We start from the raw sequence: 27,964 nt of genomic DNA on the forward strand, positions 1-27,964 counted from the left end.
ACACCTTTCCCAATTTTAAAACATTCAGTGTTCCCATGTTCTGTTCGAACAACTGCTTCTTGGCCTAGGTACAGATTTCTCAGAAGTACAATTAAATGTTCTGGAATACTCATACTTCTCAATGCTGTCCATAGCTTGTCATTATCCACACCATCGAAAGCCTTTGCGTAGTCAATAAAGCACAGGTAAACATCCTTCTGGTATTACATTATAGTATAGAATATATTATATAGTATAGTATATGCAAACGTGTTTGTACTTATCAACTAGACAAAAGGCTTGAAAACAAGCAATTGCATGAGAAAAGACATTAATGTGATATGTCAGTTTGTGACTTTTTGTAAAAACAGTTATGGAATCTACCAAAACTTTCATGTAGAAGAAATAAAGTCAGAACTTATGCTATTTATTTCCCAAATATTCATAGCCACATCAGTTGAAATCAAATTAGATTGGCCAACTGCCTCAGTCTTCACTTGGCTTTATGCCTTCTTAGTATACATTACTACAAACTAAAAAACATGAATTCAAATCAAGAATTATAATCATACCATGAAATGAAATTCCAAATCAGATGTGAAGAAATTATTCACATTTAAAGTGACATATACCAGGTGAATACTATTTATCTACTAATTAAATAGTAAGATAAACTATTTCTACTATTTAAAAACTGTTAGTACTGTTGTTAAGTATTAAAATGTTATTAAGCATCATCGAGTCGATTCTGACTCATAACAACTCTATATAGAGTTTCCAAGGAGCTATTGGTGAATTTGACCAGCGACCTTGCAGTTCAATCTGATCTTGCATTCCAGTGCATTATCCCACAGTTTCTAAATATCTTAAAACCAAAAATTTAGTAACTAAAAGAAACATGTTCTCATGATCTCTCCTATAACTTAAAATAATTTTACTCAAATAGCTTTCAAAAAAATGTTTGCAATATCTGTCCTAATTCTGTTCATCTTTACCAATATTGAATTAAGAGAATAGTTCAAAAGTATAGTTTTTTTTATTTGAAGGTAATTTTTACCCAAATAAAAACTCACTGAAGAGCTATGTGAAGCCAGAAAAATAATATTTAGTCTTCATTTCTTCCTAGAAAATGTCACAATTTGAAATTTCTTCCAAGTAAAGGATTCATGAACCATTTTGATAAATTAAAGGAAAAATATAGTTGATGCAAAGAAATGGTTATATCAGATAAATATGTTGTTGTTTTTAAGGGATATTTAGTTAGTTCTGGTTTACAATGACTCTACATAGGGTTTTCGAGGAGCAGCTGACGAGTTTGAACCGGAGACCTTGTGGTTCAAACTGACCTTATGGTCAAGTGCCTATCCTACAGCGACACACACAGGGACTCCTCAGATAAGTATACTAGACCTATGTTATATTCTGAAGTTCACTTTTCAACATAAACACAATCATAAATTGCAGCATTTAAATAATTGTTAGGTGATGTAGAGTTGACTCAGACACTATGCACAACAGAAGTTGGTTCAACCCTTTGCCCAGTCCTGCACCATCATCTGAACCCATTGCTGCTGTTACTATGTCATTCCATCTTCTTGGTGATTTCCTCTTTTTTGCCAATCCTCCATTTTTCTAAGTAAGATGTCCTTCTCCATGGACTAGTCTGTTCTGATTATACGTCCAAAGTATGAGAAGCTATCCTCACTTCTAAGCAGCATTCTGGCTGCATTTCTTCCAATACAGATTTGTTTCTTCTTCAGACAATCTATGGTACTTTCAGTATTCTTTGCCAACACCATAATTCAAATGCATTGATTCTTCCTTATTCATTGTCCAACTTTCACATGCACATGAGATGAAAATGCCATGGCTTCGTTCAGGAGTAACAACTTAGTACTCAAACTGACATATTTACTCTTTAAGACTTTAAATCAGTCTTTTGCAACTGATTTGCCTAGTGCAATCTGTTCTTTGATTTTTTAATGCTGCTTCTATTAGTGTTGATTGTCGATCCACGCAAAATGAAATTCTTGACAATTTCAACTTCAGTCTTTTATCCATTTATAAAGATGCAATGGTGAAGATTTTTAATTTCTTTACATTTCAAGTACAATCCAAACTGATATTTATCAGTAAATATTTAAGCCTTTTTTGTTGTTGTTGTTAGTAAGCAAGGTGTGTCATCTGCATATCGCAGATGGTTAATGAGCCTTCCTCCAATCATCTTCAGATTATCCAGCTTCTCAGCTTATTTGCTTGGCATACAAATTGAATAAGTATGGTGAAAGGATACAAACCTGGCACATACCTTTCCTGATTTTAAAACATTCAGTATCCCCTTGTTCTGTTCTAACAACTGCCTCTTAGTCTACATACTAGTTGCTTACAAACACAGTTAATTGTTCTGGAACACCTATGTTATTCATAGTGTGTTATGATCCACACAGTTTCAAGTCTTTGCATAGTCAACAAGGCACAAGTAAACATCTTTCTAGTGTGTTCTGTACTTTCAACCAAGATACATGTGACGTCAGCAACGAAATCCCTATTTCCATGTGCTCTTCTAAACCTGGCTTGAATTTCTGGCAGTGCCCTATTGATGTACTGTTGCAACCAGTTTTGAATTATCTTCAAAATTAAAATTGCATGTGATATTAATGATATTGTTCAATGATGACCATATTCCATTGGGTCACCTCTTTTTGAAATGAACACAAGTATGTTATCTCTTCCCATCCATTGGCTAGGCAACTGTCTTCCAAGGCTGCATCAGTGTTTTGAAAGACTTCAGTTTGCATTCTGTCAGATTCTAGACCTATGTTTTTCACCAGTGAGTTCATTGAACTTCTCCCAGTACCATCGGTTCTTGATCATATACTGCTGCTTGAAATGGTTGAACATCAACTATTTCTTTTAGATACAGTGACTCTGTGTATTCCTTCCATCTTCTACTGATGCTTTCTCCACTGTTCAATATTTTGCAAAAAAAAATTCCTTCAGTATTCCAAGTCAAGGTTTGAATTTTTTCCTCAGTTCTTTCGGCTTAAGAAACTCCAGGTCATTGCAAATTTCCTGTCTTCTTTAGCTGCCCTTAGAAAGTTTCTGTTCAGCTCTTTTACATCCTCATTTATTCCATTAGCTTTAACTTTCTAAACTCAGGAATGGAATAAGTATTGTCTTTTCTTTCTTTCCTGCCTTTTTAGTGAGATTTTATTTTCTTACTGTATAATTAATGTCATCCCACAACACTTTTGGTCTTTGAGCATCAGTGTCTAATGCACCAAATATGTTCTTAAGATGGTGTCTAAATTCAGATGGGATATGTTCAAGGTCATATTTGGGCTCTCATAAACTTGTTTTAATTTTCAGCCTGAATTTGCATATAAGCAATTGATAGTCTATTCTGTGTTCTTTCCCTGGCCTTGTTTTGGCTGATGATAGTGAGCTTCTCCACTGTCTCTTCCCACAGATATAGTAGATTTGATTCCTGTGTATTCCATCTGGCAAGGTCCATGTGTATAGTTGCTTTTATGATGTTTAAAAAGGGTGTTTGCAATGAAGAAGCCACTGGTCTTGAAAAATCTATCATGCAATCTCCAGCATTGTTTCTGTCTCCAAGTTCACATTTCCCAACTACTATCCTTCCTCTTTGTTTCTAACTTTCACATTCCAGTCACCAGTAATTATCAATGCTTCTTGATTGCATGTTTGATCAATTATAGACCAAAGAAGTTGGTAGAATTCTTTAAATTAATCATCACTGACTTTATTGGTTGATTCATAAATTCAAATAATAATGGTATCAATTATCTGTCTTGTAGATATATGGATATTATCCTATCACAGACAGCATTGTACTTCAAGAGAGATATTGAAATATTCTTCTTGATGATGAATGCTATGCCGTTTTTCTTCAATTTGTCATTCCCAACATAATAAATCATATAATAGTCAGATTCAAATAGCCAATACCAGTCCATTTTAGCACACTAATGTCTGGATTATTTATACATTCCATTTCATCTTGACAACTTCCAATTTCCCTAGATTCATATTTCATACATTTCATGTTTTAATTATTAATGGATGTTTGCAACTGTTTCTCCTCATTTTGAATTGTGCCCCATCAGCAAAAGTAGGTCACAAAAGCTTTACTCCATTCATTTCATCAATGTCAGCACTACTTTGAGGAGGCACCTCTTCCCCAGTCATATTTTGAGTGCTTTCCAACCTGAGGGGCTCATCTTCCAGTACTATAGCTGATAATGTTCCACTGGTATTCATAAGGTTTTCAAAGGCTAATCATTCAGAAGTGGTTCACCTCTCTTTCTCTATTGTGTGTCTTTTTTCTGGATGCTTTAATGAAACCTGTCCATCAAGGGTGTCTGACCCTGCTAGTATTTACAATATTGGTGGCATAGCGTCCAGCATCACAGCTACATGCAAACCATCACAGTACAACAAACTGACAGATGAATGGTAGACAACATTTAAATATCTCTTTTAAAATGCTTATTTTTGAGAATATGAATAATCAAAAGCATAATTTTGCTGTGCATATATAGCTGGTTCAATTTTGTTTGTTTTTTTAATATATGTTCATTAATAAACCTTGTTTATGAGTAGATTTATACTGCAGAACAAAGGTGCAAAAGCACTAATTAGGTCATGCAAATAAGTGTCAACACACTCTGTAATTAAAAATAGAAGATTAACTTTGTTCATTATAATAATTAGGAATCATAGTTCTTATTACCTCAATCCTTAAACTTGTTCACGTTTTGTCATCTCTGCTCTTCAATAGAATGAAATATCAAGTTAAAAAAATAGAAAACCTTGATGATAATATGCCACATTAGAGCAAGGATAGCAAAAACACTTAAAACCTAACCCTCATTATGTACAAATCTACTGAGCTTTATCCTTGTATCACTTGTTAGAGGGTGAATTAATTTTCAACGTTGTATTAAATAGTAGGGAGATGAGAAATATTTACCTGACTTCTTGGTTAGTTAGTGTCCCTGCTCCTTGGAGTAAGAGAACACACACCTTGGTCTTCCAGTTCAACCTAATGTGGGATCATTTTTCTCTTAATAAAAGTCTGACAACTCGATAAAGAACTATTGTGTTTAACATTTGTTATATGTGTTTCCCCCAAAATGTGTGTTGTAAATCCTAACCCCTATAATTGTGATTTGGAGTCTTGGTGTAGTATTGTCAGATACAGCACTGGCCTACAAGGCCGGCTTGAGTCGGAAGGTTGATGGTTCCAACTTACCAGCCACTCCTCAGAAACTCTATGTGCTATGAGTCAGAACTGACTTGACTGCACTTAACAACACACAATATTTGTAGTTATAATCTTATTTGAGAATTGGCTTTCTTTTTATGTTAATTAGGCAGTATTAGTGTAGGATGTGTCTTGGGTCTGTCTCTTTTAAGATATGTTGCTGTTGTTAAGTGCTTTAAATTGGTTCCATAACCACCAAACTCATAGCCAGCCAAGGAGTGGCTGGTGAGTTTGAACTACCAACCTTATGGCTCAAACCAACCTTGAGATCTAGTGCTTATCCTAGGGCACCACACTCAGACTCCCTTTTTGAGATACAAAGGAGATTAAAATAAGTATGGAGCAAGCAAGCAGAGATGGGGGTAAAAAATGTCATGCCATCCAAAGAGCCTCCAGGCGCTGAAGCTCAAAAGAGGACAAGGAACTTCCTCCAGAACTGACAGAAAAAAGCCTTCAACTAGAGTAGTCTTCTAGCTTCCTCAACAGTGAAAAAATAGATTTCTGTTTGTTAAAGACACCCATTTGTGATAGTTCTGTTATAGTAAAACTAGAGAGCAAAGACATGTCTCTTTGACTAAGATTTTATCCTTATTCATATGTCTTCACTAGAGTCCTCCTGATTATGGGTTTAATTCCAGGGAACTTAAAAAGATCTTCTGAATCCCAAAATAACTCCGAAGCCTGGCACACTGATACCTGAAATTCTATCACTTGTCTCGTGTCACAATACTTATAACTATTAACCTTTATCAGACCCTTCTCCCAGATGCAGATTTGTTGAAATTGAGGAGGGAAGAAAGAACATATGGGCTCAATCAATAAAGTGCAACTGAGGACAGAGGAGCTTTCTGCCCACACCTTTTTAATATAAACTTCTCTTCTTTCAATATTGTCATATATCCTGTTGACCTCAGAACTAACTGGTCTTGGCAAATATTTAATAACCACTGTCAAATATTTAATAACCTTTGTTAGGCTATGGAGATACAGTGATAAGCAAGTTAAATCTGCCTCTGCCTCTCTAGAGTTTAAAAACTAATGGAGAATACATGTGTATAAGCACATCATTATAATAAAATGAAATATATTGTGTAATGGAAGAAATACAGACTGATACAGAAGTACATCAGAATGTTCCTTAGAAGTGAGGATGGCAGAGCTTTGGCTCTCTTACATTCAGTATGCTATCAGAAAATACCAACTGCTAGAAAAGGGCCTCATATTTGATAGAGCTTCAGCAAAAATGAGGGAAGCCCTCAATAGCCACAGTAGTGGACTCAAACAGAACAATGATTCTGAAGATGGCATGGACCCAGACAATGTTTCTCACTGCTATGCACAAGGTCTCCATAAGCCAGAGCTGACTTAACGGCAACAAACAACATGGAAGTACATAGTTGGTACATTTCACCCAATCTGTGGCTCAGTTTCTCTGAAGATTTGACATTCTAGGTGAGAATTGGAGAATGACCAAAAAATAACCAGGCAAAGAGTTGTGTATGCATATATCAGAGCATCTCCTGGTTAAGTACTATGTATTCATTCAAAGCTGTCTCAAACTATCAGCTTTGCTCTTGAAATGATACTGATTCACTGATACAACACAGTCCCCATAATAAAGTCAAGCCTATCTCAGTAGGATACCTACTGTTGTTGTTTTTAAGTGCCATCATGTCTGTTTCAAGTCATAGTGACCCTGTGTGGGGTTTCCTATGAGCAGCTGGTGTGTTTGAACCATTGACTTTGCAGGTAGCAGTCCAGAGCTTATCCTACAGCACCACACTAGGATATCTGTAGGAGGATGTGATTTTGATAGAACTCTTCTTACTGCTCCCCTTTCACTTGTACTTGAACCAGCACCTGCAGCCCACAGTTTACTTTACTCTGCCTCCTAGCTTGCAAGTTCCTTCTGAGCTAAGCCATACATGGTTTGGCTCAAATATGCAGTACCAGTACAGTGACCTGGCAGACAGAAAATAAATAGCAATCCAGTTAAGAATGCACATTGAGGTCAATGACAGAACCTGTATTTATAAGAAATATCCTCATTCCTGTGGGCTTTCACTTCAGACATGCAAATATAATTTTTAGATATGTATTTAAATTATTAAATTACATAGCCTTGGAGAAAACTTGGAAAATACTCATTCTTGCTTGAGGTCAATGCTACCATAGAAATTCTTTAAGCTGACCCTTTCTCTTCTACCACCTTATTAAGTCATAATTTTTAAAGTTCCCGATTACTGATATAATTAAAGCATCGTAATTCATTCATTTAAAATACACATATGTAGAGTAATTTCTTTATCAAGTGATCTGATTCTCCCAAAATATCCAGTGGCATACTCAGAGTATTAATTATGACTAAGGTCAGCGGTTCGAAACTACCAGCCGCTCCGCGGGAGAAAGATGAGGCTTTCTACTCCCGTAAGGATTTACACCCTCAGAAACCCTGTACAGGGTCGCTATGGGTCGGAACCGACTCGACGGCACTTAACAACAACAACAACAACAAAAAGTAAACCTAAAAAACACTACTTCATATAGGGTTTTAGACAACACTTCTTCTAGGTCACCATAGGCTACAATTCCTAGTCTTTAGACATCTGGAAGCATTTCCATCATAGAAATATCTGCTATAGATTTTTCTTTGTCTAGTATTTGAAAATGTACATTGTTATCCAGAATGTTGCCTAAAAATAGTTGGTTTGTGACAGAAGATCAAAGCATAAAAAGTGGTCTTGGCAGCAGGACTGAGGGAAAATGTGAACATTTGAGGTGGGCGAATGCTTGGAGGAAGGAAGAACACTAGCTTGGCTAACCATCATTTATTTAATCCCTCTGAGATTCATTGCTCTATTATTTCAATGTGGGGGATACACTGGATGATCTTTAAGTTCTTTCCAATACTATGGTTATCTGTTTTATCTACTGAGTGTGATTATGTTCTTCAGGAATTTACACACTTGCCAATAGTAATACGGCAACCCTAACACAGAAGCAGCAGTCAAGAAATCAAATGATATATTGCATTAGGCAAATGTGCTGCACAAGGCCTTTTTAAAGTGTTGAAGAGCAAAGATGTCAGCTTGAAGCCTAAGGTGTGCCTGACCCAAGCAATGGTATTTTCAATAACCTCATATGCATGCGAAAGCTGGACACTGAATAAGGAAGACCATAGAAGAATTGATGCTTATGAGTTATGGTGTTAGAAGAGAATATTGAAAGTGCCATGAGCTGCCAAAAGAACCAATAGATCTGTTTTGGAAGAAGTGCAGCCAGAGTGCTCCTTGGAGGCCAAGATGGCCACACTTCGTCTCTCATACTTCAGACATATTGTCAGAAGGGACCAGTCGCTGGAGGAGGATATCATGTTTGGTAGGGTGAAGGGTCAGAGAAAAAGAGGATGACCCCAGTGAGATGGATTGGAAAAGTGGCAGCATCAGTGGGCTCAAGTGTGGCAACAATAGTGAGGTTGGCCTAGGATTGGGCAGTGTTTCGTTCTGCTGTTCATAGAGTTGCTATGAGTCGGTACCAACTCGATGGCACCTAACAACAACAACAGCAACATGTAACCATAAAAAACAAGACTAGTGTTTTCTGTTACATGCTCACCATGATCATTATTGTAAATTAGAAATTCAGTGGTCTTAAAGTATAGACAGAATCACTGCATGGTGCAGTTAATATGCTTGGCTGCTAACTTAAAGGTTTCCCGAAAGGTATGGAGATCTACTTTCAAACATTCAGCCATTGAATATTATATGGAATATAGTTCTGTTCTGACACACACAGGGTTGCCTTAAAACAGAATTTGTTCAATGGAAACTACTTTAAAATTGTTTTCACTTCTGTTGTGTGTGGTGGTGGTTGTTGTCATTTTGGTATTTTATAGACATCCAGTGATATTAATGTTTAATTTTCAAAAGTTAAAAAACTTACTTTAATACAAATATCAATTGAATATATAGCCAAGGTCTTATTTAACTCATTAGTTACAGACAAATCCAGAAAGATAAAACTTACGAGCATTTTGAAGAGCTGGGTATTTATAGGTAATGTGATATAGGAATGTCACAATATAACGGTCAGGTTAGATATTACCTTGTAATATCAGACAAGGTAGTCAGCTAGCAACCTCAAGGATTATCATTTCTACTGGACAGGAAACTGTAAATTAACATAGAACTACATAGTGTCTGAGATCTAATCAAATAGTAATGTTTAAATAATTAAACAATCCTTGGATGAGCCTATTAAACAATGTCAATGAAACAACCTGCTGTACCCTTTGCCATGTTAGACAATTTTTTGAAGATTTCTGTATGAGTGACCTTTGAAAATGTAATAAAAGTATGACAGCTATAAAATATACTTAAGAACAATTTACCTTCTTCCCCTGTTCTCTCGGATTGCCCATGGAAGTTATTGGACAATTGATTATTTCACGATGACAAAAGAGAAAAAGAGGTCACAATACACTACTTAAAAGAACTTATTTAAATAAAATAAATCAAGCTTTATTGTTGCATTGGACTTATTCACTATCTTATTGGTTATATCTAATTTATAGTAACATCATTTGTCTTTACTTTTTGTGTTGATTAATCCTTGTGACTAAAGGGTTGGAAGAAGGTATGATAAGGAAGGTGATTTGTATTAATATAAATTGAAAGTAACTTGTGCACAAACCAACTATCCAACAGGGATTTACTGGATTTCTTTTCATCCTGTCACCCTCACCTTAGTGTACTCTTTACCTAACAATATGGCTTCTATTATTCTCTTTCCATTTGGAATTTAGCAAGATTGTTATTGTTGTTAAGCATCATTGAGTCAGTTCCAACTCATAGCAACCTTATGCATAGCAGAATGAAACAGGTACAGCACCATCATCACAATTACTGATATGATTGAATCCATAATATCAATCCATCTCATCAAAGGTATTCCTCTTTTTCACTGACTCTCTACTGTGCATGATGACTTTTTCCAGGAACCGGACTCTTCAGATATAACATATGACAGGAAGTCTTGTCATCCTCACTTCTAAGGAGCATTCTATCAAGACAGATTTGTGAGGAAGCTGTTCTTTCCCAGTCGTATTTTGAGAGCCCTACAATTTGAGGGGCTCATCTTTCATACAATATTCTACTTCTATTCATAAGGTTTTCACTGACCTTTTTTTGAGAAGTAGATTACCTGGCCCTCCTTCTTTGTCTGGAAATTAAACTAAAACCTATCCACCAAGGGTCACCCTGCTGATACATTAAGTGGTGGCATAACTTTCAGCATCACAGTAACACACAAACCATTGCACTATGACACATTGACAGGTAGTGGTTAGGTTTAGTAAGGTGTTTACCTCCAATGGAGATTCTAGTAATAGTAACACTTCTGAATTTTCATAGTTCCTCCACGGTTGAAAAAAAAAAAAGTGTGCTTTTAGACAAAGTAATTCATATGAGATTGGATTTTAAGGTACTAATTTATGGCAGTAACTAAGGTCGCGTCAGTGGTTTTCAGTTTGGGGGTGTTAAAAGCTTGGTGGACTCTCTTTTCAGGAAGAAGTAGTATCAGATAGCACAGAAATTATTTTGTTTTAATTTGATTCTGAGTGGTTCATGGGCATTCTGAATTCCTTCATGGGCCTTGGTGAAAAACTCACACTTAGCAAATTAAACAGCCAGTTAAAAGATATGACATGAGTGAAATACCCAGTCTCCATATCTTGCCTTTTAAGTCACTCCTAACATCTGACTTTAAATAGCACATATATTTAAATTGGAGATATTAATGAGTTGTTTTCTTTAGTACTATAGCAGAAATAGCAGAAATCTGTATCAAAATGAAAAACTTAATGATTTAAATGTGAGGGATAAGTTAAATGATCTTTAAGCTATTAAGATATTCCCAGATATTTGGAAATAACATGACCCTCTGTAGCCTAGAGCCTAATGTTGTCTTGACAATTACTAAAGTCACTAACAGCTCAATGGTAGAGTAAAAAGTTAAAAGCTTGAGAGTGTATCTCTGTCCTGTCCTATACAAGCCATGGAATCTTAAAGCAGCTATTTCACTTCACTGAGTCTCAAGTTTATAATCTTCAAAATAAAGATGATTAAGGTACATGGCCCAGAGTTTAGGTGGCTGGAACCATAACCTTCCCCACATCAACTAAACAAAGTCAAGAAACAGATCCCAAGCTGAGGATAATATGTACCCAGTAAAACTAATACAAGGATGCTATAGGATTTGATCAACTTTTGTTTAAAAGTTTGGTAGGGTGTCTTCCTTTTTTTAATAGTCTGAAAACTTCAGGTTATAATGTTGAGAGATCATTGAATGTAATTATTTTGTGATCTAAAGAGAAAAGCAAGGTTCACCAATTTTAATTAATTCTGCCTCTCAGTTTTCAGAATTGACCTGTTTAGAACAGAAAGAAAACCTTTTAAATACTACTTTGTATTAAAATAAATCTAGGACAAATTGAAATTCCTATAACATAAGACATTTTACAAACTCAAAAGAGAATATAAACATTTTTTAACTAGTAAAGTCTTACATTAATTACAGAGTAACCTAATATTTTTGCTAATAATATTCTAAAAGTCCCAGTAGGTGACATTCTGCCTTTTACCCAGGGGTGACTACATTTTATTATCTTTTGAGTCAAACTGACATTTATTATCATTTTAAAATTATTTTTATTATCATTTCAGCAGTATGCTAAGATTTTGGTTGCTACTTTAAAAATTCAAATGTTAGCAGCATGGTTGGTTAACTAAGCTAGACCTTCCGAATAGTAATAGTGGTAATAGTAATTATTGAGTATTTACAGCATGCCTGACACTGTACTAATCACTCTACATGTGTTATCACTCATCTTATGAAGCCCTACTGTGGCACTGTAGGATAAAGCACTGGACTGCAAGGTTGACTTGAACTGCAAGGGTTGGCAGTTCAAATCCACCAGCTGTTTCTTGGAATATAAGGTTTCTGTGAATCATATCCCTACAAAACATGTGTTAAATTTTTGGTCTTCATACTTGTGGATGTGATCCTGTTTAGAAAAACTGTCTGTCTTTTGTTATGTTAATGAGGTATTCTCAGTGTAGGATGGATAATTTCTGAGCTATAAAAAGTTCAAGTAGCTACAAAGAGACAGAAAGGAAGACAGATACCATGTAAGGATTGTCTACAAATCAAGGAATACCAAGAAACCAAGGAAAGCCTAGGGCTATCAATAAGGGAAAAATCAAAACAGTCAAATGTCTGATTTGAACTTCTAGCCTTCAGAACTATGAGAAAATAAATGTTCTTTAAATCCACCCGTTTGTGGTTGTTGTGTTACAACCATACTAGGAAACTAAGACATTCTATATATACCATTATTTTTTTTTTACAGACAAGGCTAATACAGCTCATAGATGTTAAGGGACTTGCCCTCATTTTCAGTTATGTTCAATTTTAAAAGCTTATTTCTCTTCTACTGTACCACAGTGCTTCTTTTAGAAGTGTTATATGACTCCAGCTTGAAGTTATTTGTATACATTCTCTCTCTCTCTCTCTCTATATATATATATATATATAGAGAGAGAGAGAGAGAGAGAGAGAGAGAGAGAGAGAGAGAGAGAGAGAGAGAGAGAGAGAGAGAGAGAGGCCTGGTGTGGTGCTGTGGGTTAATGCACTAGACAGCAAAGCCTTTTGAACTGCAAGGTCGGTGGTTCAAGCTCACCAGCTGCTCCTCGGAAACCCTATACAGGGTCTCTATGGGTCAGAATCGACTTGATGGCACTTAACAACAACAACTATATATATCTTAATGATTTGCCTTCATCATCTGCCATCAAGTCAATTCTAACTCATAGTGACCCTATGTATTATTTCAAAGACTAAATTTTTACAGGAACAGACAGCCTCATCAGACTGGTGGGTTTGAACCACCAATCTTGAGGTTAGAAGCCCAATGTCTAACCCTTAACCACCAGACTTCTTAACTTAATGATTAGGTTTGAGTTAATTATTTGAGTAAATGTTTTGAGTTTAACTTCAACATTGATAAGTACCATGGAGTCAGTTCCGACTCATAGCGACCCTACACAGGGTTTACAGGAGCAGAAAGCCTCATCTTTCTCCTGCAGAGCAGCTGGTAGTTTCAAACTGCTGACCTTGTGGTTCGCAGCCCAATTCGGAACCACTATGCTACCAGAGCTCCTTTAATGAGACTACATAGATCCAGATTTATTAGGAATGGTGAGGGAAGGACGATAAACCAAAGGCAAGAAATCATCACATAAAAAAATTCTAAGAATAAAATAAAATCAGGGGACAGTAATAATAGGAATAAAAAGGTGTCCTGGTGGCACAGTGGTTGAGAGTTTACTTGCTAATCAAAAAATTGTCAGTCCAAACCCATCGACTGCTCCTCAGGAGAAAATGCCTACTGACCTGCTCCCATGAAGATGAATAGCATAGGAAACCCTATGAAGTAGGTCTACTCAGGCCTATAGTCACTGTGAGTCAGAATCCACTTGACAACACCCAACAGCAACAGTGATGGGAATGTGAGAGCTATTTCAGACAGATTAACCAGGAGACTTCTCTAATAAAGGAACATCTGAGACAGGACCTGAATGAAATGGAAGAGAAAATGCAAAAGCTCTGAAGTACTCAATATTCCATAAACACTGCTAAGAAAAACACGGCTGGAGGAAGGGAGTAGCAGACGAAATCATAAAGGTATGAAGATAGCCAGTGATAAGACTTATAGACCACAGTGAGCCATTTACAATGATCCTTTCTGGAGCTAGAAATGGCTCCATAAGACGTGTGTCAGAAATGGATGTAGCAACAGAAATCATTGTGACCTTTTGACAGGCCACAGAATATTCAAAAAGCTTCTCCAGGGCTTAATTTATAATCTAGTTCCATTCTAATGCTATTTGAGAATCTAATTGATCTGACTAGAGGATTTGGAGCAATTCCTCAAGGAATTCTGTATCCCTTTTTTCCTTGGTAAATCTCAATGCTATGCATTTACAAACTTTGGGCCATTAAGCATTTATTGTAGACACAGTAGCCTATATTTTAGGATGGCATCTTATGTGGGACATGTAGTACTGATATGAAATAATAAATTAAAATATGAAGGTAAAGTGCACTATTTGTTGTTGTTGTTAAGTGCCATTGAGTCAATTCCAACTCCTGATGACCTTGTGTAGGGTTTCTTAGGAGTGGCTGGTGATGTTGAACCACCAATCTTGCAGTTCAAACCAACCTTGCAGTCCAGCTCATTAATCCACAGTGTCAAACAAGGGATGTATAATTATAAATGTCAAAAACAAAGAAAATCTAGCTCATTCATTATAAAGACCAAGGATGGTTTATAGAATCCAAGGGCAGGAAGGCAATCGGTTTTTCTTGTTTTTAGCTGCTGTCAATTTCAGCCCTTGACTGTTGTCTCACCCATTCACAATGGAACTAAACGCTGCTCAGTCCTGCACCACCCTCAAGATCAAAGGTAAATTGGACTGCTGTGGTCCATGGGAATTTTTTATTGACTCAATTTAAGAAATTTGTTGTAAATCCTTTCTTCCTTGTTTGTCTCAGTCTGGAGACACTTGTTCAGCATCATCGCAATTCACAAGCCACTGCTGACAAATGAGTGGTGGCTAAGCATGAGATTCATTGGCTGGGAATCAAATCTGAGTGTCCTGTATGGATGGATTCTGCCACTGAACTACCGCTACCTCCAGTCAGGCCTTAGAAAGCCCTTACTAAGAACTAGAAAATTGTCATAACTCTGTCTCTCAGTGGTTAGTTTGAACCACAAGGTCAGTGGTTCAAACTCACCAGCTGCTCCTTGGAAACCCTATACAGGGACTCTGTGAGTCAGAACTGACTTGATGACACTTAACAAAAGAAAATTATATGAAGGATTTTTATTTTGAGTTGTGTTTTGAATGACAAAATTTCTCCAGCATGCCAACACAGTATAATGGGAAAGAAAAACCGACTTTATTCAGAAGATTGGATTTAGGTCTCAATGTTATCATTTAAAGGTCATGTGACTGTGAACAGTTCACTCTGATACTGCTAAATGAATCAATTGTGTTAGATGTTCTTGAAGGTAGTGTCCAGATTGACCTACATGAACTTTAAAGTAGCTTCTTTTAAGTCTAATGTAATATTTGTTTGGTGACAAACAATTGTTCAGAGATTTATCAGGTTAATTGAAGACATACAATCCTTAAGAGATGGTCTTTAGAAATCTACAAAGGTCTTAGCCCTCCCAGTAATTATTAGTTTGACTAGATGTCTTTAGTAAGTTTCGTAACTCCCCTAGGCCCAAATTTGTTCATCTATAAAATAGTGGTTATTTTCAATGGGTTATTGTTACCAATGAATAAGATAATGCATGCAAAGTCCCTGGCTCACTTTTGGTTTTTAATCACTACTAACCACAAGGTCAATGGTTCAAACTCACAAGCTGCTTCTTGGAATCCCTAAACGGGGTCCCTCTGAGCCAGAACCAACTTGATGGTACTTAACAACAACAATAAATTGTTGCTCTGATACTGTAGGATCAGCATTGGATTGTGAGCCACAAGGTTGGTAGTTCAAACTGACGAGCTGCTTCTCTGAAACCCTACACAGGATTGCTATGAGTTAGAAACAACTCATTGGCACTCAACAACGATAACTTTGTTGTCCTGGTGTGTTGCCTGTAAGATAAGCTATGGACTGAAAGGTTGGTTTGAACTGCCAGCTCTCTGATTCAAACTCACCAGTTACTCCCTGGAAATCCTATAAGGGTAGCTGTGAGTCAGAACCCATTCGATGACACTTAACAAAAACAACATTGTTGTCAGACTTTGAAAATCCCTAAACTCCTCTCTACCATACTTTATCCCTTTGTATAAATGTGCAAGTAAGTGACAATTAAATTCCAATAGACTTTCTTTTCCAAATACTCTGATAACATGATCTAATGAAAATAAAATGAGATTAGAGATCTTGAGATTCTAGAGAAGTATCTTACATAAATAACATCTCCATGTCATTCACAAACTCAGTGTATCCTTAATAATATGCATGGCCTCTGTAAAACATGACTTTCCCATACTTTCCTGGGCAGATGTGAAAGCATGGAGCTGGACAATAAAATCCGGGATCTGATTGAGAGGAACGCTTCTCAGGATCCACAAGGATTCACCCCAGAGACTGTGCCACATCACGGCAACCCATGTTATCTAAAGGTAAGAAAACACCTTCTTTCTCATTTTTCTCAGTATATATTTGAAGCACCTGTTTCACTAAGAACAATTTATGGGAACAGTCCTCAAATCATTTACAGGCAGCCACTACTTCCTTGATGGCTGAGAGGATAAAGTGAACCAGTAAAAAACTTCACTTGCCCAGTCATTTCCTGTTACTGAAGCCACTCATCAGCAAAAGACACTTTCCAGTTTTAAATGTGATTAAACCAGGCGGCAGCAGCCACTACAGGGAAATCAGAAGGAGAACATGCTGTTAGATAGAATGTTCAGTATAGTGATGATTTTGGGGTGGGGTGGGGACTGAAAGTTTAAAACCCATATAAATTGGATTACAAGTGATGTTCATGTGTTAAGGAAAAAACAAGGCTTTACTGATTAAAGGAGCTATTTGACTTTAAATTTCCTCTGTTTCAGGATATTTGTTTATGGAGCTTTGTGTCAGTAAATAAAATCTAAGGATAAGTTCCAGATAGGAATTTCTGGATGACTTTCTAGAAATATACCATTATAAGGGACAACATAAGCTCTTAAACTAGGTATCTCTTTTGATTAGAAATGGTCTTTAACAATCATAATTAAAAAAAAACAAAAAACCACAAAATAGAAGAACATTGGAGATCATGGTTAACATAAAATACTGAATAACTTCTATGACTTTGGTTCTTATTTGTAAAATGATTCACATTTATTGTAGAAAATTTATGTGTATACTAAGCACAGAAGTTGGAATCCTGGTGTTGCACTGTGGGTTAATGCAGCAGACTACAAAACCGTTTGAACTGCAGGGTAGGCGGTTCAAGCTCACCAGCTGCTCCTTAGAAACCCTATACAGGGTCACTATGGGTTGGAACTGACTCAACCGCACTTCACAAAGAATACTATGAAAATCATGTCCAGACAGATTTACTGTGGCGCTAATGAAGCTTGGCCTTCCCCCTAAACAGATACTTGTGCATGTATCTAAATTATATCCATAAATTTGTGTCTTTTTTTCTTAATGGAGAGCCCTGTAAGCCAGTAAGCATAGATCTGCCGCTGAAATCACCTCTGGGCCCACCACTTATAGAAAACAATTCATAACTTGCAGGAGTCTTGGTGCTTCTTTTCCCTTTTCCTTTCTTTCTTTTTCTTCCTTCTGTCTTCCTTCCCGCCGTCTCCCTCTTCTCTCTCTGTGTCTCTCACATGTTTTGTAGCCTACTTTTTTTCATTTAATAATATGTCTTAGATACTCTTTTGCTCTTTCATTTTGTAAACAAATAATATTGTGTGCATTCTGCACATAGGCACATTTCCCTATTTACAAACCCACTGCTTCGCAAAACCAGACCAGATGCTGTCTCAGGGCCACCCCATATGTATCAGAGTTGAATTGTGACCCATGGGGTTTTCAATTGCTAATTTTTCAGAAATAAATTGCCAATCTTTTCTTCAGAAGCACCTGTAGGTAGACTTGAACCTCTAACCTGTTAATTGCAGCATTCAGGGACTCCTTCTTCAGGAAAAGACGGCCTTTTTCTTCAAGGTTATGAATGAATGTGAATAAATATTGCACTTCTACTTCTAACCCTCATACATACATCTCCTCATATACCTCTAACTCCCCACTAGAACTTTATTCCTTTATAGAAATATATGCTTTTCTCTAGTGTCCTTGTCTAACCCCTGAAAAAGATACAATGATGAGAATCTTAATCTCCTCTAGTATCTAATATCATCTTGTCTAGTTATCTTCTCCTAAAACCCATTTGTTTGAGACTGACCCCCTCCCAGTTAGTTCATTCTGTCTTTTGGATTCTTCCTTACATGGTAAAAGCTTCTTCTACTCTCTTTCCCCACCCCCCATTGCCATCCTTGTGGTAATAAGTTCCTTCTATTTTGAGATGTAACTGAAACTTGTGTCTCTGTCTGACACTGCTTCCTCTATCACTTCCTTGACGGAATTTTCTCATATTCTATGCTCCACACGTTCAGGCAATGGGTAGCATATGTCTTTTATTTTCCTTGTGAAGTATTAGGTAAAGACATTCACAGAAATTAGGAGGGTAAAGTGAAGTCCAGAGGTTTAAGAAAATTGAGGAAAATAAGAAATGGCCATTCGGGGACAAGGAGATTAAAGAGAGTAGCAAAACTAAAATGAATTGCTGAGCATTCTTTGATAGTTACCAGGAAGAGAAGGAAGAGGAGAATCACTTACTAGATAGTTGTTGTTGCTGTTTAGTGTCATCAAGTTGGTTCCGACTCATAATGACCCTGTGTAGGGTTTCTGAGGAGTGACTGGTGGATTTGAACTGCCAGTCTTGCAGTTCAAACCAGCCTCATGGTCCAGTGCTCATCCTATACCGCCATACCAGTACTAGATAGTGGATATCTGTTAATTCTGTTAATAAGAAAGGCAATATACAACGTGACACAGGCACAACTTGACCCAGGTAAATGAAGACACTGAGAGGTACATAAGAATAAAGTAAAACTATGGTGAATACTTGGAGTGGAATGGCTTTGTAGAATAAGCACGAAACTGTGAACCACAAGATCAGTGGTTTCACCACACCAGCTGCTCAGTGGGAGAAAGATGAGGCTCTTATCTCCCATAAAGATTTACAGCCTGGGAAACCCTTCACAGGGTTATCATGAATCAGAATCAATTCAATGGCATGGGCCGCTAGCCACAAGGTCAGTAGTTCAAATACCCCAGCTGCTACACAGGATTACTATGAGTCAGAATTGACTCGATGGCAGTGATACTGTAAATGCTATACTATATATGACAGCACTTTTTTTGCAACAGTAATAACAAGCAAAAAATATATGAATAGTTACATGGGTTTACATATTGTAAGGGTGTGAGAAAACATATAGGAGTACCTGCACATGTATAAATAGATTTGTGTGATTACGTTTGTGTGTGCTGCATATATATTTATATATACACCAGAGCACATTGGGCACGCAGTTATGAATACTTCCTAGACATATCCAAACATCTCATGGGATTGGTTCACTGGATTTAAAGACTCAAGAACATCATCTCCTGGAACAACTAGGTCAATTAGCATATTTTAGTCCATAAAAATAATGTTCTACATTCTAGTTTGGTGAGTAGTGCTTGGGGTCCTAAAAGTTTGTGAGAGCCACCTAAGGTAAAACTACTCGTCTTTTCCCATCTGGACCAAATGATAATGAAGGAAACCAAAGACTCAAGAAACTAATCCATAGGAGAAATGATCACATGAAACATAGCCTCTTCTAGCCTGAGACCAGAAAAACTCGATGGTTCCTGGCTACCACTACCAACTATACTAACCTGGGACACAAGAGAAGATCCCAGTGAGAATGGGAGAAAAAATGTAGAACAAAACTTAAACTCATTAAATTTTTTTTTTTTTTAAACACCAGATTTATGCAACTGACAGAGACCAGAGAAACCTCTAAAACTATTGTCTTAAGATGCTCTTTAAACCTGGAACTGAAGTCAATCCTGGAGGTCACCTTTCAGCCAAATAATAGATTGGCCTATAAATTAAACAATAGCACATTTGAGAGATGTGCTTCTATAAATAATCAGGTATATGAGACCAAATAGTCAACATTTATCCAAAAGCAAGGGAAAAAAGGCAAACAGGGCCAAGGAATGGATGGATGGATGGAAATGGGACAGGCAGGGTGGAGACAGTTAAAGTACGGGCAGACTATGAGGACAGTAACCATTGTCACAGAGTCCTGCTGTGGTGCTGTAGGATAAGCACTGGACTGAAAGGTTGGTTTGAACCATGGGATCGACAGGTCAAACTTACCAGCCTCTCCTTGGAAATTCTATACAGGGTTGCTATGAGTCAGAAATGACTTGACTCGTTGGCACTTACCAACAACCTTTGTCACAGAACAATTTCTGTATGAATTGTTAAATAGGAATCTAATTTGTTGTGTAAAATGTCACCTATAACTCAATAAAATGTTTTAAAAAGGAGAAGAAAATAGCAATTATTGTGGTATTTGACTCAAAATTATCTTGTGTTGTTTGTTGTTACTGTGCCATGGAGTCAGTTCTGACTCATAGCAACCCTGTGTAGGTTTTTGGGTTTGAACCACCAACTTTGTGCCACAGCCAAAGATCCACAGTGCCACATCGGAGATCCATTATCTGTTGCTGTTGTTGTTATGTGCCATGGAGTCGGTTCCGACTCATAGTTACCCTGCACAGGGTTTCTGAGACTGTAAATCTTTATGGGAGTAGAAAGCCTCATCTTTCTCCCACGGAACGGCTGGTAGTTTCGAACAGCCGAACTTGAGGTTAGCAGCCTAATTCATAACCACTATGCTACCAGAGCTCCTTATTACCAGTTATTACCCTAAAATTAAAATAAAATGAGTTGCTGAGTAACTGTTCGGACCAAGATGAATTTGAAAATCCACACTCCATAACACCTGTGTTTGGATTCCTCTGTCTACACTATGCCAATCATCTTGACAGCTTAATGCACACTTTGTTCTCTTCCACTTTTACTTAACATATGTATCGAAACTAAGACCTCATAGTATTTTATGTGTACTGTTCTAACTCATACTTCCTAGCTAAGGTTATAGGACACATTTCTAAGACCTTCTTTCCCATTCCCTATCACACCATTGTTGTTGTTATGTGCCGTGGAGTCGGTTCCGACTCATTGTTGTTGTTGTTGTCAGATGCCATTGAGTCGGAACCGACTCATAGCGACCCCATGCATAGCAGTATGAAACAATGTCCGATCCTGGGTCAACCTCACTACTGCTTCCACACTTGAGTCCATCAATGATGCCACCTGGCTGATCCATCTCGTTGGGGGTCTTCCTCTTTTTGTCTGACCCTCCACCTTACCCAGCATAACATCCTTCTGCAGAGACTGTTCCCTCCTGACAATATGTCCAAAGTATGAGAGACGAAGTTTAGCCATCTTGGCCTCCAAGGAGCACTCTGGCTGCACTTCTTCCAAAACAGATCTATTGGTTCTTTTGGCAGTCCACGGCACTTTCAGTACTCTCCTCCAACACCACAATTCAAATGCATCCGACTCATAGTGAACCTGTAAAGGGTTTCCAAGGCTGCAAATCTTTACAGAAGCATAAACCCTCATCTTTCTCTGGCGGAACAGCTGGTAGTTTTGAATTGGTGACCTTGCGGTTCACAGTGGGATTCATAACCACTATGCTACCAGAGATCCTTAAAAAAGAGCCAGCAACTCTTTCCCTCCCTCCATCACACGATAACTTCTAATTTGCTAACTCCAATGGCCATTTTGCACTTTATTTTTCTCTTGTCCTCTCATTTACTCTTGAGCCTATATACTAATTCAACCTTCTTGAAAGTTTTCTCCAATGACATCATCTATGGCCTGAATCCCCTAATCCCCTTCCCCTCTCTTTTTCTATAATCTCTTCTTACCTCTTTCACTAATGTCTCTTATATCAACTGTTGCTTGTCAGTGTCATCAAGTTGGTTCAGACTCATAGAAACCCTGTGTAGGCTTTCTGAGGAGCCACTGATGGATTTGAACCACTAACCTTGTGGATAACCATCCAGGGCTTATCCTACACAACACACCAGGAGGTTAGTTAGTGTGGTTAGTGTTGCCAAGGGATCTTTCTAAAAATGTGGGGAAATGGAATTAAAAGACACTGGAATTTTTCTATAAACTTTTTGAAGTCCCCACATAGAACTTCTGGGGTGGTGCTGTGAACCACAAGGTCAGCAGTTCAAACCCACCAGGTGTTCTTTGGAAATGCTATACAGGGTTGCTGTGAGTTGGAAACAACTTGATAACACTTAAAAACAACAACATATGCTGATGACTCAGACATATATGCTTATTAAACATGGAGTTCTTTTTCACATGAACATCCATTTCACTTGGCATTCACAAAACCGTACTAAGTTCTTTCCTGCTAAAACTGCTTACTGTTTCTGTACGTCCTACTCTGGTTGATCGGTCACTATTCATTCAGTTGTTCAAAATGAGTATAAGCCTGAATTCTTCCAGGGCCACCATACTGCGCAACTCAGGTGGTCATATTTCACAGAATAGTGACATATTTTCTTTACTTTGTATCCTGCTGTCAGGATCTGCCCTATGTTGTCTTCTTGCTATCTCTATACTTTGACCCTTTTCTTCCATTTTTACTGTTACGCCTTAGGTCAGATGTTCGTTGTCCCTTGCCTAGACTATCCCCAAGAAGTGCTTTACTTATTTCTCAAAAGTCATTTGGGGACTGGACCAGAGCTCAAGCTGGTGTCAGGAAGGACACTGCCATCAGAATAGCCCTTTGTTTCTGGGTTTTAAAAGTGTCATCCTTGGATCAAGTCTGACTTTACTCTCTCCCTAGGGGTGGAATTCTCCAGAAAAACAATCCCCAGGAATCTTTATTCATCAGCCAAAAAGGCATTTAGCATACCTTATCCAAAGATCAACTGAAGGGATCATCAAATATTTGTTTCCTTTAATAGTCACATTTAGTTTTAAACTGGAATCTCTGCTGGATTCCTGATAAGACAAGAATGAGCCCTTGGCAGAGGAACTGTGAAGGGCTTCCCTCATTTTTCCACTTAAGGAAGTAAGCAGAAGAACAATAAGGTAGACTCCCTTTCTAGGAGCAGGAAACAAACTTTTTTATGATTTCATGGCATGGAAAGGGTGTAACCAAATAACATAGATATGATTTCATGAAAAGGCCTGGGACATATATCAAGTTCCCTTTTTGCCAAGTTACTTTGTCAAGAATAAGGAGGGGGAATTATTACTGAGAAAATAACAAGAAGAGCCTGCTGACTCACTGTTTTGAGGCAACACAAAAATGTTATTGATGGACATGAAGAACTCCATAACCACAAAAGCATGTTATAGCATTAAGGGAGAGATGAAGTAGAAAGTTGGCAAACAAAGGGTATTAAGGTCTTATGGGCAAAGAAAAAATAATCACCTAAGTGACAGTAGTATTCAGATTCTAATGGTTATACTTAACAAGGACATGGGTCTGATACTATATGAGCATTAATATGTGATCCCACTGAAGGAGCTCTAGTAGCATAGTGGGTTGTGAGTTGGGCTACTAACTGCAAGGTCAGCAGTTCAAATCTATCATCTGCTCCATGGGAGAAAGATGAGGCTTCCTGCTCCTGTAAAGATTTACAGCCTTGGAAACCATATTCAGGGTCGCTATGAGTCAGAACCAACTCCACGGCTCACCACCACCACCATGTGACCCCGTAAGAGTATTCCTTCAAATACAAAAGAAAGGGATAAGATGATTGAAATTTATTTCTTATACAAGTATAAACATTTCCAGTAATAATTGGAAACAAGGGTATAATTTGTTGGGAAAGTGACGAAATTTTAGATCAACCTAAATTGAATTTGCTTAGGAATCTTGTCCTGCTTTTAGGTTCTATTTGGTTTTTCTTATTTTAGCTAAGAGGCAGCACCATAAATTGACTTTGAATAACCCTGAATGCATATTGAGGAGATTATCCAATGATTGAGGACAAATTGTATATCTGGACATTCTTCCTAAATTAAAGAAAAAAATTGACAAAATGCCTTATGTGGTTGAGAGTAATATGAACTTATGACTCTTTGAAAGAGTAGAAGGGAAAAATCTCTTGCAAAGTACAGTAAGTTGACACATATTTTCTGTAACCACATTGTTAGGAGAAAAAAAAAAAAAAAAAAGGACCTAGTTTCTATTTTCTTATTTCCCTTTTCAAAAGCTAAGTTTGCTTCCCTTTATTAAAATGAAAGCTTGATTATTAAAATGTTATTTTCTCTTCTATAAAAGAAATTTAGTAAGAATATAAAGTGGAATGAAAATGTAAATGCGGTTTTTAAATTTAAAGCACAAATCAAATGCAATATGATTTTTATTTGATAATAATACTAGCAGTGAGTAGTAACAATAATTGTACAATTAGCTCAAGCCTCAAATTTTAATTTTTTTCCATACCATCACTTGATGAGACCCCATAATGAATAAAGCTCGCTAACTAATGACTGGCTTTCTCCTTGAACTCCATTATCTAATTTTGGAGTTGCAGTTGAGGAATGCTATTGTTTTTGTTTGTTTGTTTGGCTTTTTTCTATATGGAAAATAAATGTCATATTGTTGTGGGAGTACTTCATAAGAGAATATTTTAATAGCTGGCTAGAAAAGAGCAGCTTGCAAGTTCTCAGTCAACAGGCCTGTCTTAGGTCAGTTGTTGTGCCTTGTAGCATTTGAAGTTTGCAGCTGACAATCTGGGTCTTTTAGTTATCTAATGCTGCTAACAGAAATATCACAAGTGGATGTATTCTCTCGCAGTTAGGAAGATAGAATTCAAAATCTAGAGTACCGACTCTAGGGAAAGGTCCTTGTCTCTTCTCAACATCTGTAGCTCCAGGATTCCTTGGAGAGCTCCACACATCTTGGCATTAATCTTCTCCTGGATCTAGTGCAGGGGTCCCAGGTCCATAAGATGCACTCTACTCATGACTCTTTCATCTTGGTGGTAGTATAGTAGGTCCTCTTCTCTTCTCTAAAGAGCTCTGGTAGCATAGTGGTTACGAATCGGGCTGCGAACCTAAAGGTCAGCGGTTCGAAACTACCAGCCGCTCCGCGGGAGAAAGATGAGGCTTTCTACTCCCGTAAGGATTTACACCCTCGGAAACCCTGTACAGGGTCGCTATGGGTCGGAACCGACTCAACGGCACTTAACAACAACAACAACTTCTCTTCTCTGCTCACTTCTCTCTCCTTTTATATTTCAAAAGAAATTGACTTAAAATACAAGCAATCATGAAGTCATAGAAATGAGGATTTACAACACATAGGATAATTACATCAGATCAGAGCTTATCACATCAGAACATACCATGGAGTTGATTGTATCATATTAGATTTCATCATGGAGGTGGAGACTGCATCTTAACTGATAAAACACTGAGAACCCTGAGCAAACCAAGGTGACACAAAACCTTAGCTATCACTCTCAGTGAACTCATTTAAATGAGCCATGTATCTTTCTTTTATTGTAAAGGTTGAATACTAGTTTTCAGTCTAAATGTATAGTATAATCTTCAAAATATAAACCTCAAGACTTACCTCTATGGGCAACAAGGGCTTCGACTTTATTCAATGAAGAAAGAACAAATCTCCTCAACAAGCAGTAACAACTGGTTCACCACATGCAAATGAATGAAATTAGACCACAACCTCACACAATGTACAAAAAAATAACTCAAAATGCATCAATGATCTCAAATGCATCAATGATTTAAATATAAAAGCTAAAATCATAAACATCTTAGAAGAAAACATAGGGATAAATCTTCATGGAGGTCAGTGGTGTTGAAATTCTTGCCTTCCGTGTGGAAGACCTATATTTTATTTACAGTCAGTGCACCTTATAAGAAGCTATTTGACATTGAAAACATGCATGTTGCTGTGATGGTGGACAAGTTTCATTTGAGCTTAAAGGCTAACATAGACTAGCAAAAATGACCTAGCAACTACTTCTAAACATCAACCAGTGAAAACCCTATAGCTCACAATGGTCTGATCTCTAACCAGTCATGGGGATGGCAACATTTCCTTCTGCATGAGATAACCAAGTAGAGAGTTGACTCTCTGGCAGCTAACAACAATAACAGTCTTCTTAATTTTGGACTTGGCAATGGATCCTTTGGTTTGGCATCAGAAGCACAAGCAACAAAAGAAAACAGAAAGATAAAATGAACTTCATCAAAATTTTAAACTTTTGTACACCAGAGGACATTATCAAGAAAATGAAAGACAGCCTACAGAATGGGAGAAAATATTTGCAAAATGTGTCTGATATACAGAATATAAAAAGAAGTACCACAGCTCAACAACAAAAAGACAAACAATCCAATTTTACAAAGGTAAAGAATGTGGAACTATATTTCTACGAAGAAAGGAGATGAAGCTTTCTGCTCCCAAAAGATTTATAGCCTCAGAAACCCTATGCAGGGTTGCTATGAGTCAGAACAGACTCAACAGCACACCACTACCACCACCACCAAAGAAGATATACAAATAGCCAATAATCACATGAAAAGATGTTTGATATTATTAGTTTCTAGAAAAATGAAAATGAAATCCCAATGAGATTTCAGAAAAACAGAAAATAACAAGTATTTGTAAGAATGCAGAACAATTGTAAATGTAAGAAAGCATAATGTAAATGATGCCATTTATTTGGAAAGCAGTTTAGTGGTTCCTTAAAAAGGTAAACATAGAATTATTTTATGAATAAATAATTCTATGCATGATATAAATACAAAAGACTTGAAAGTAGGATCCCAAATAAATACTCTTACACCAGTAACCAAAGCATTATTCATAATATCTTTTTCCCCACTTACCCCCCCAAACACACACACACACACACAAACATTGACCCCAAGTCAATTCCAACTCATGGTGACCTTGTATAGGATTTCCGTGGCTGTAAATCTTTCCGCAGGAGCAACAAGTCTCATTTTTCTCCCACGGAGTGGCTGGTGGCTTTGAATGTGGACTTTGTGATTAGTAGTGCACAGTGGCCACAACAATGGGCTCATGTGTAGCAACGATTGTGAGGTTGGTCCAGGACCAGCGAGTGTTTCATTCTGTTGTGCTTAAGGTCACAATGAGGTCATACCGACACGATGACACCTAACAAGAAGTCCAATACTTATCTAATAGTGCCATCAGGCTCTACACTATATTACAATAGCCAAAAGATAGAAATCCAAGTGTCCATTAACAAATTAAAAATTAACAAAATGTAGTCAGTTCAAGCTCACCAGTTACTCCTCCAAAACCCTATACAGGGTCACTATGGGTCGGAACCGACTCAACGGGACTTAACAACAAGAAGTATATCCATACAATGAAATGAAGTTCTGATACATGAGTGACTCTTGAAAGCATTATGCTAATTGATGCAGTAGGGCAAATATGGTTGACTCTACTAATGTGAAGGAGCTCTGGTAGCGTAATGATTATGAGTCAGGTTGCTAACCTCAAGGTCAGCAGTTCAAAACTACCAGGTGTTCCGTGGATGAAAAATGAGGCTTTCTGCTCCTGTAAAGATTTACAGCCTCGGAAACACTATGCAGGGTCGGTATGAGTCAGAACCAACTTCATGACACACCACCACCTACTAATGTGTACTATTTTGAATAGGCAAATTTGTAGCACTAAAATGAAGATTAGTCCTGGTGTGGCTCTGTAGATAAGTATTGAATTGACAGCCGCAAGGTCTGTAATTCAAACACCAGTCAATAATTGGAAACCTTACACAGAGTCAATATGAGTTAGAACCAATTTGACAGTACATAACAACAACTGGTAGCGTAGTGGTTACGAATCGGGCTGCGAGCCTTAAGGCCAGCAGTTCGAAACT

The 27,964-nt window shown here is 37.4% G+C and overlaps 1 protein-coding gene across 1 annotated transcript in view; it reads left to right on the plus strand.

The window, feature by feature from the left end:
* TNIP3 (TNFAIP3 interacting protein 3) overlaps positions 1–27,964 on the plus strand; it is a 228,725-nt gene that overhangs the window by 130,825 nt on the left and 69,936 nt on the right. Inside the window, exon 4 of the mRNA XM_006866289.1 lies at positions 16,410–16,530. Coding sequence (XP_006866351.1) covers positions 16,410–16,530 — 121 coding nt within the window. The remainder of the gene's footprint in view (positions 1–16,409; positions 16,531–27,964) is intronic.

The sequence above is a fragment of the Chrysochloris asiatica genome, unplaced genomic scaffold (genome assembly GCF_000296735.1).
Source record: "Chrysochloris asiatica unplaced genomic scaffold, ChrAsi1.0 scaffold00088, whole genome shotgun sequence".
In the NCBI taxonomy this organism is placed as follows: domain Eukaryota; kingdom Metazoa; phylum Chordata; class Mammalia; order Afrosoricida; family Chrysochloridae; genus Chrysochloris; species Chrysochloris asiatica.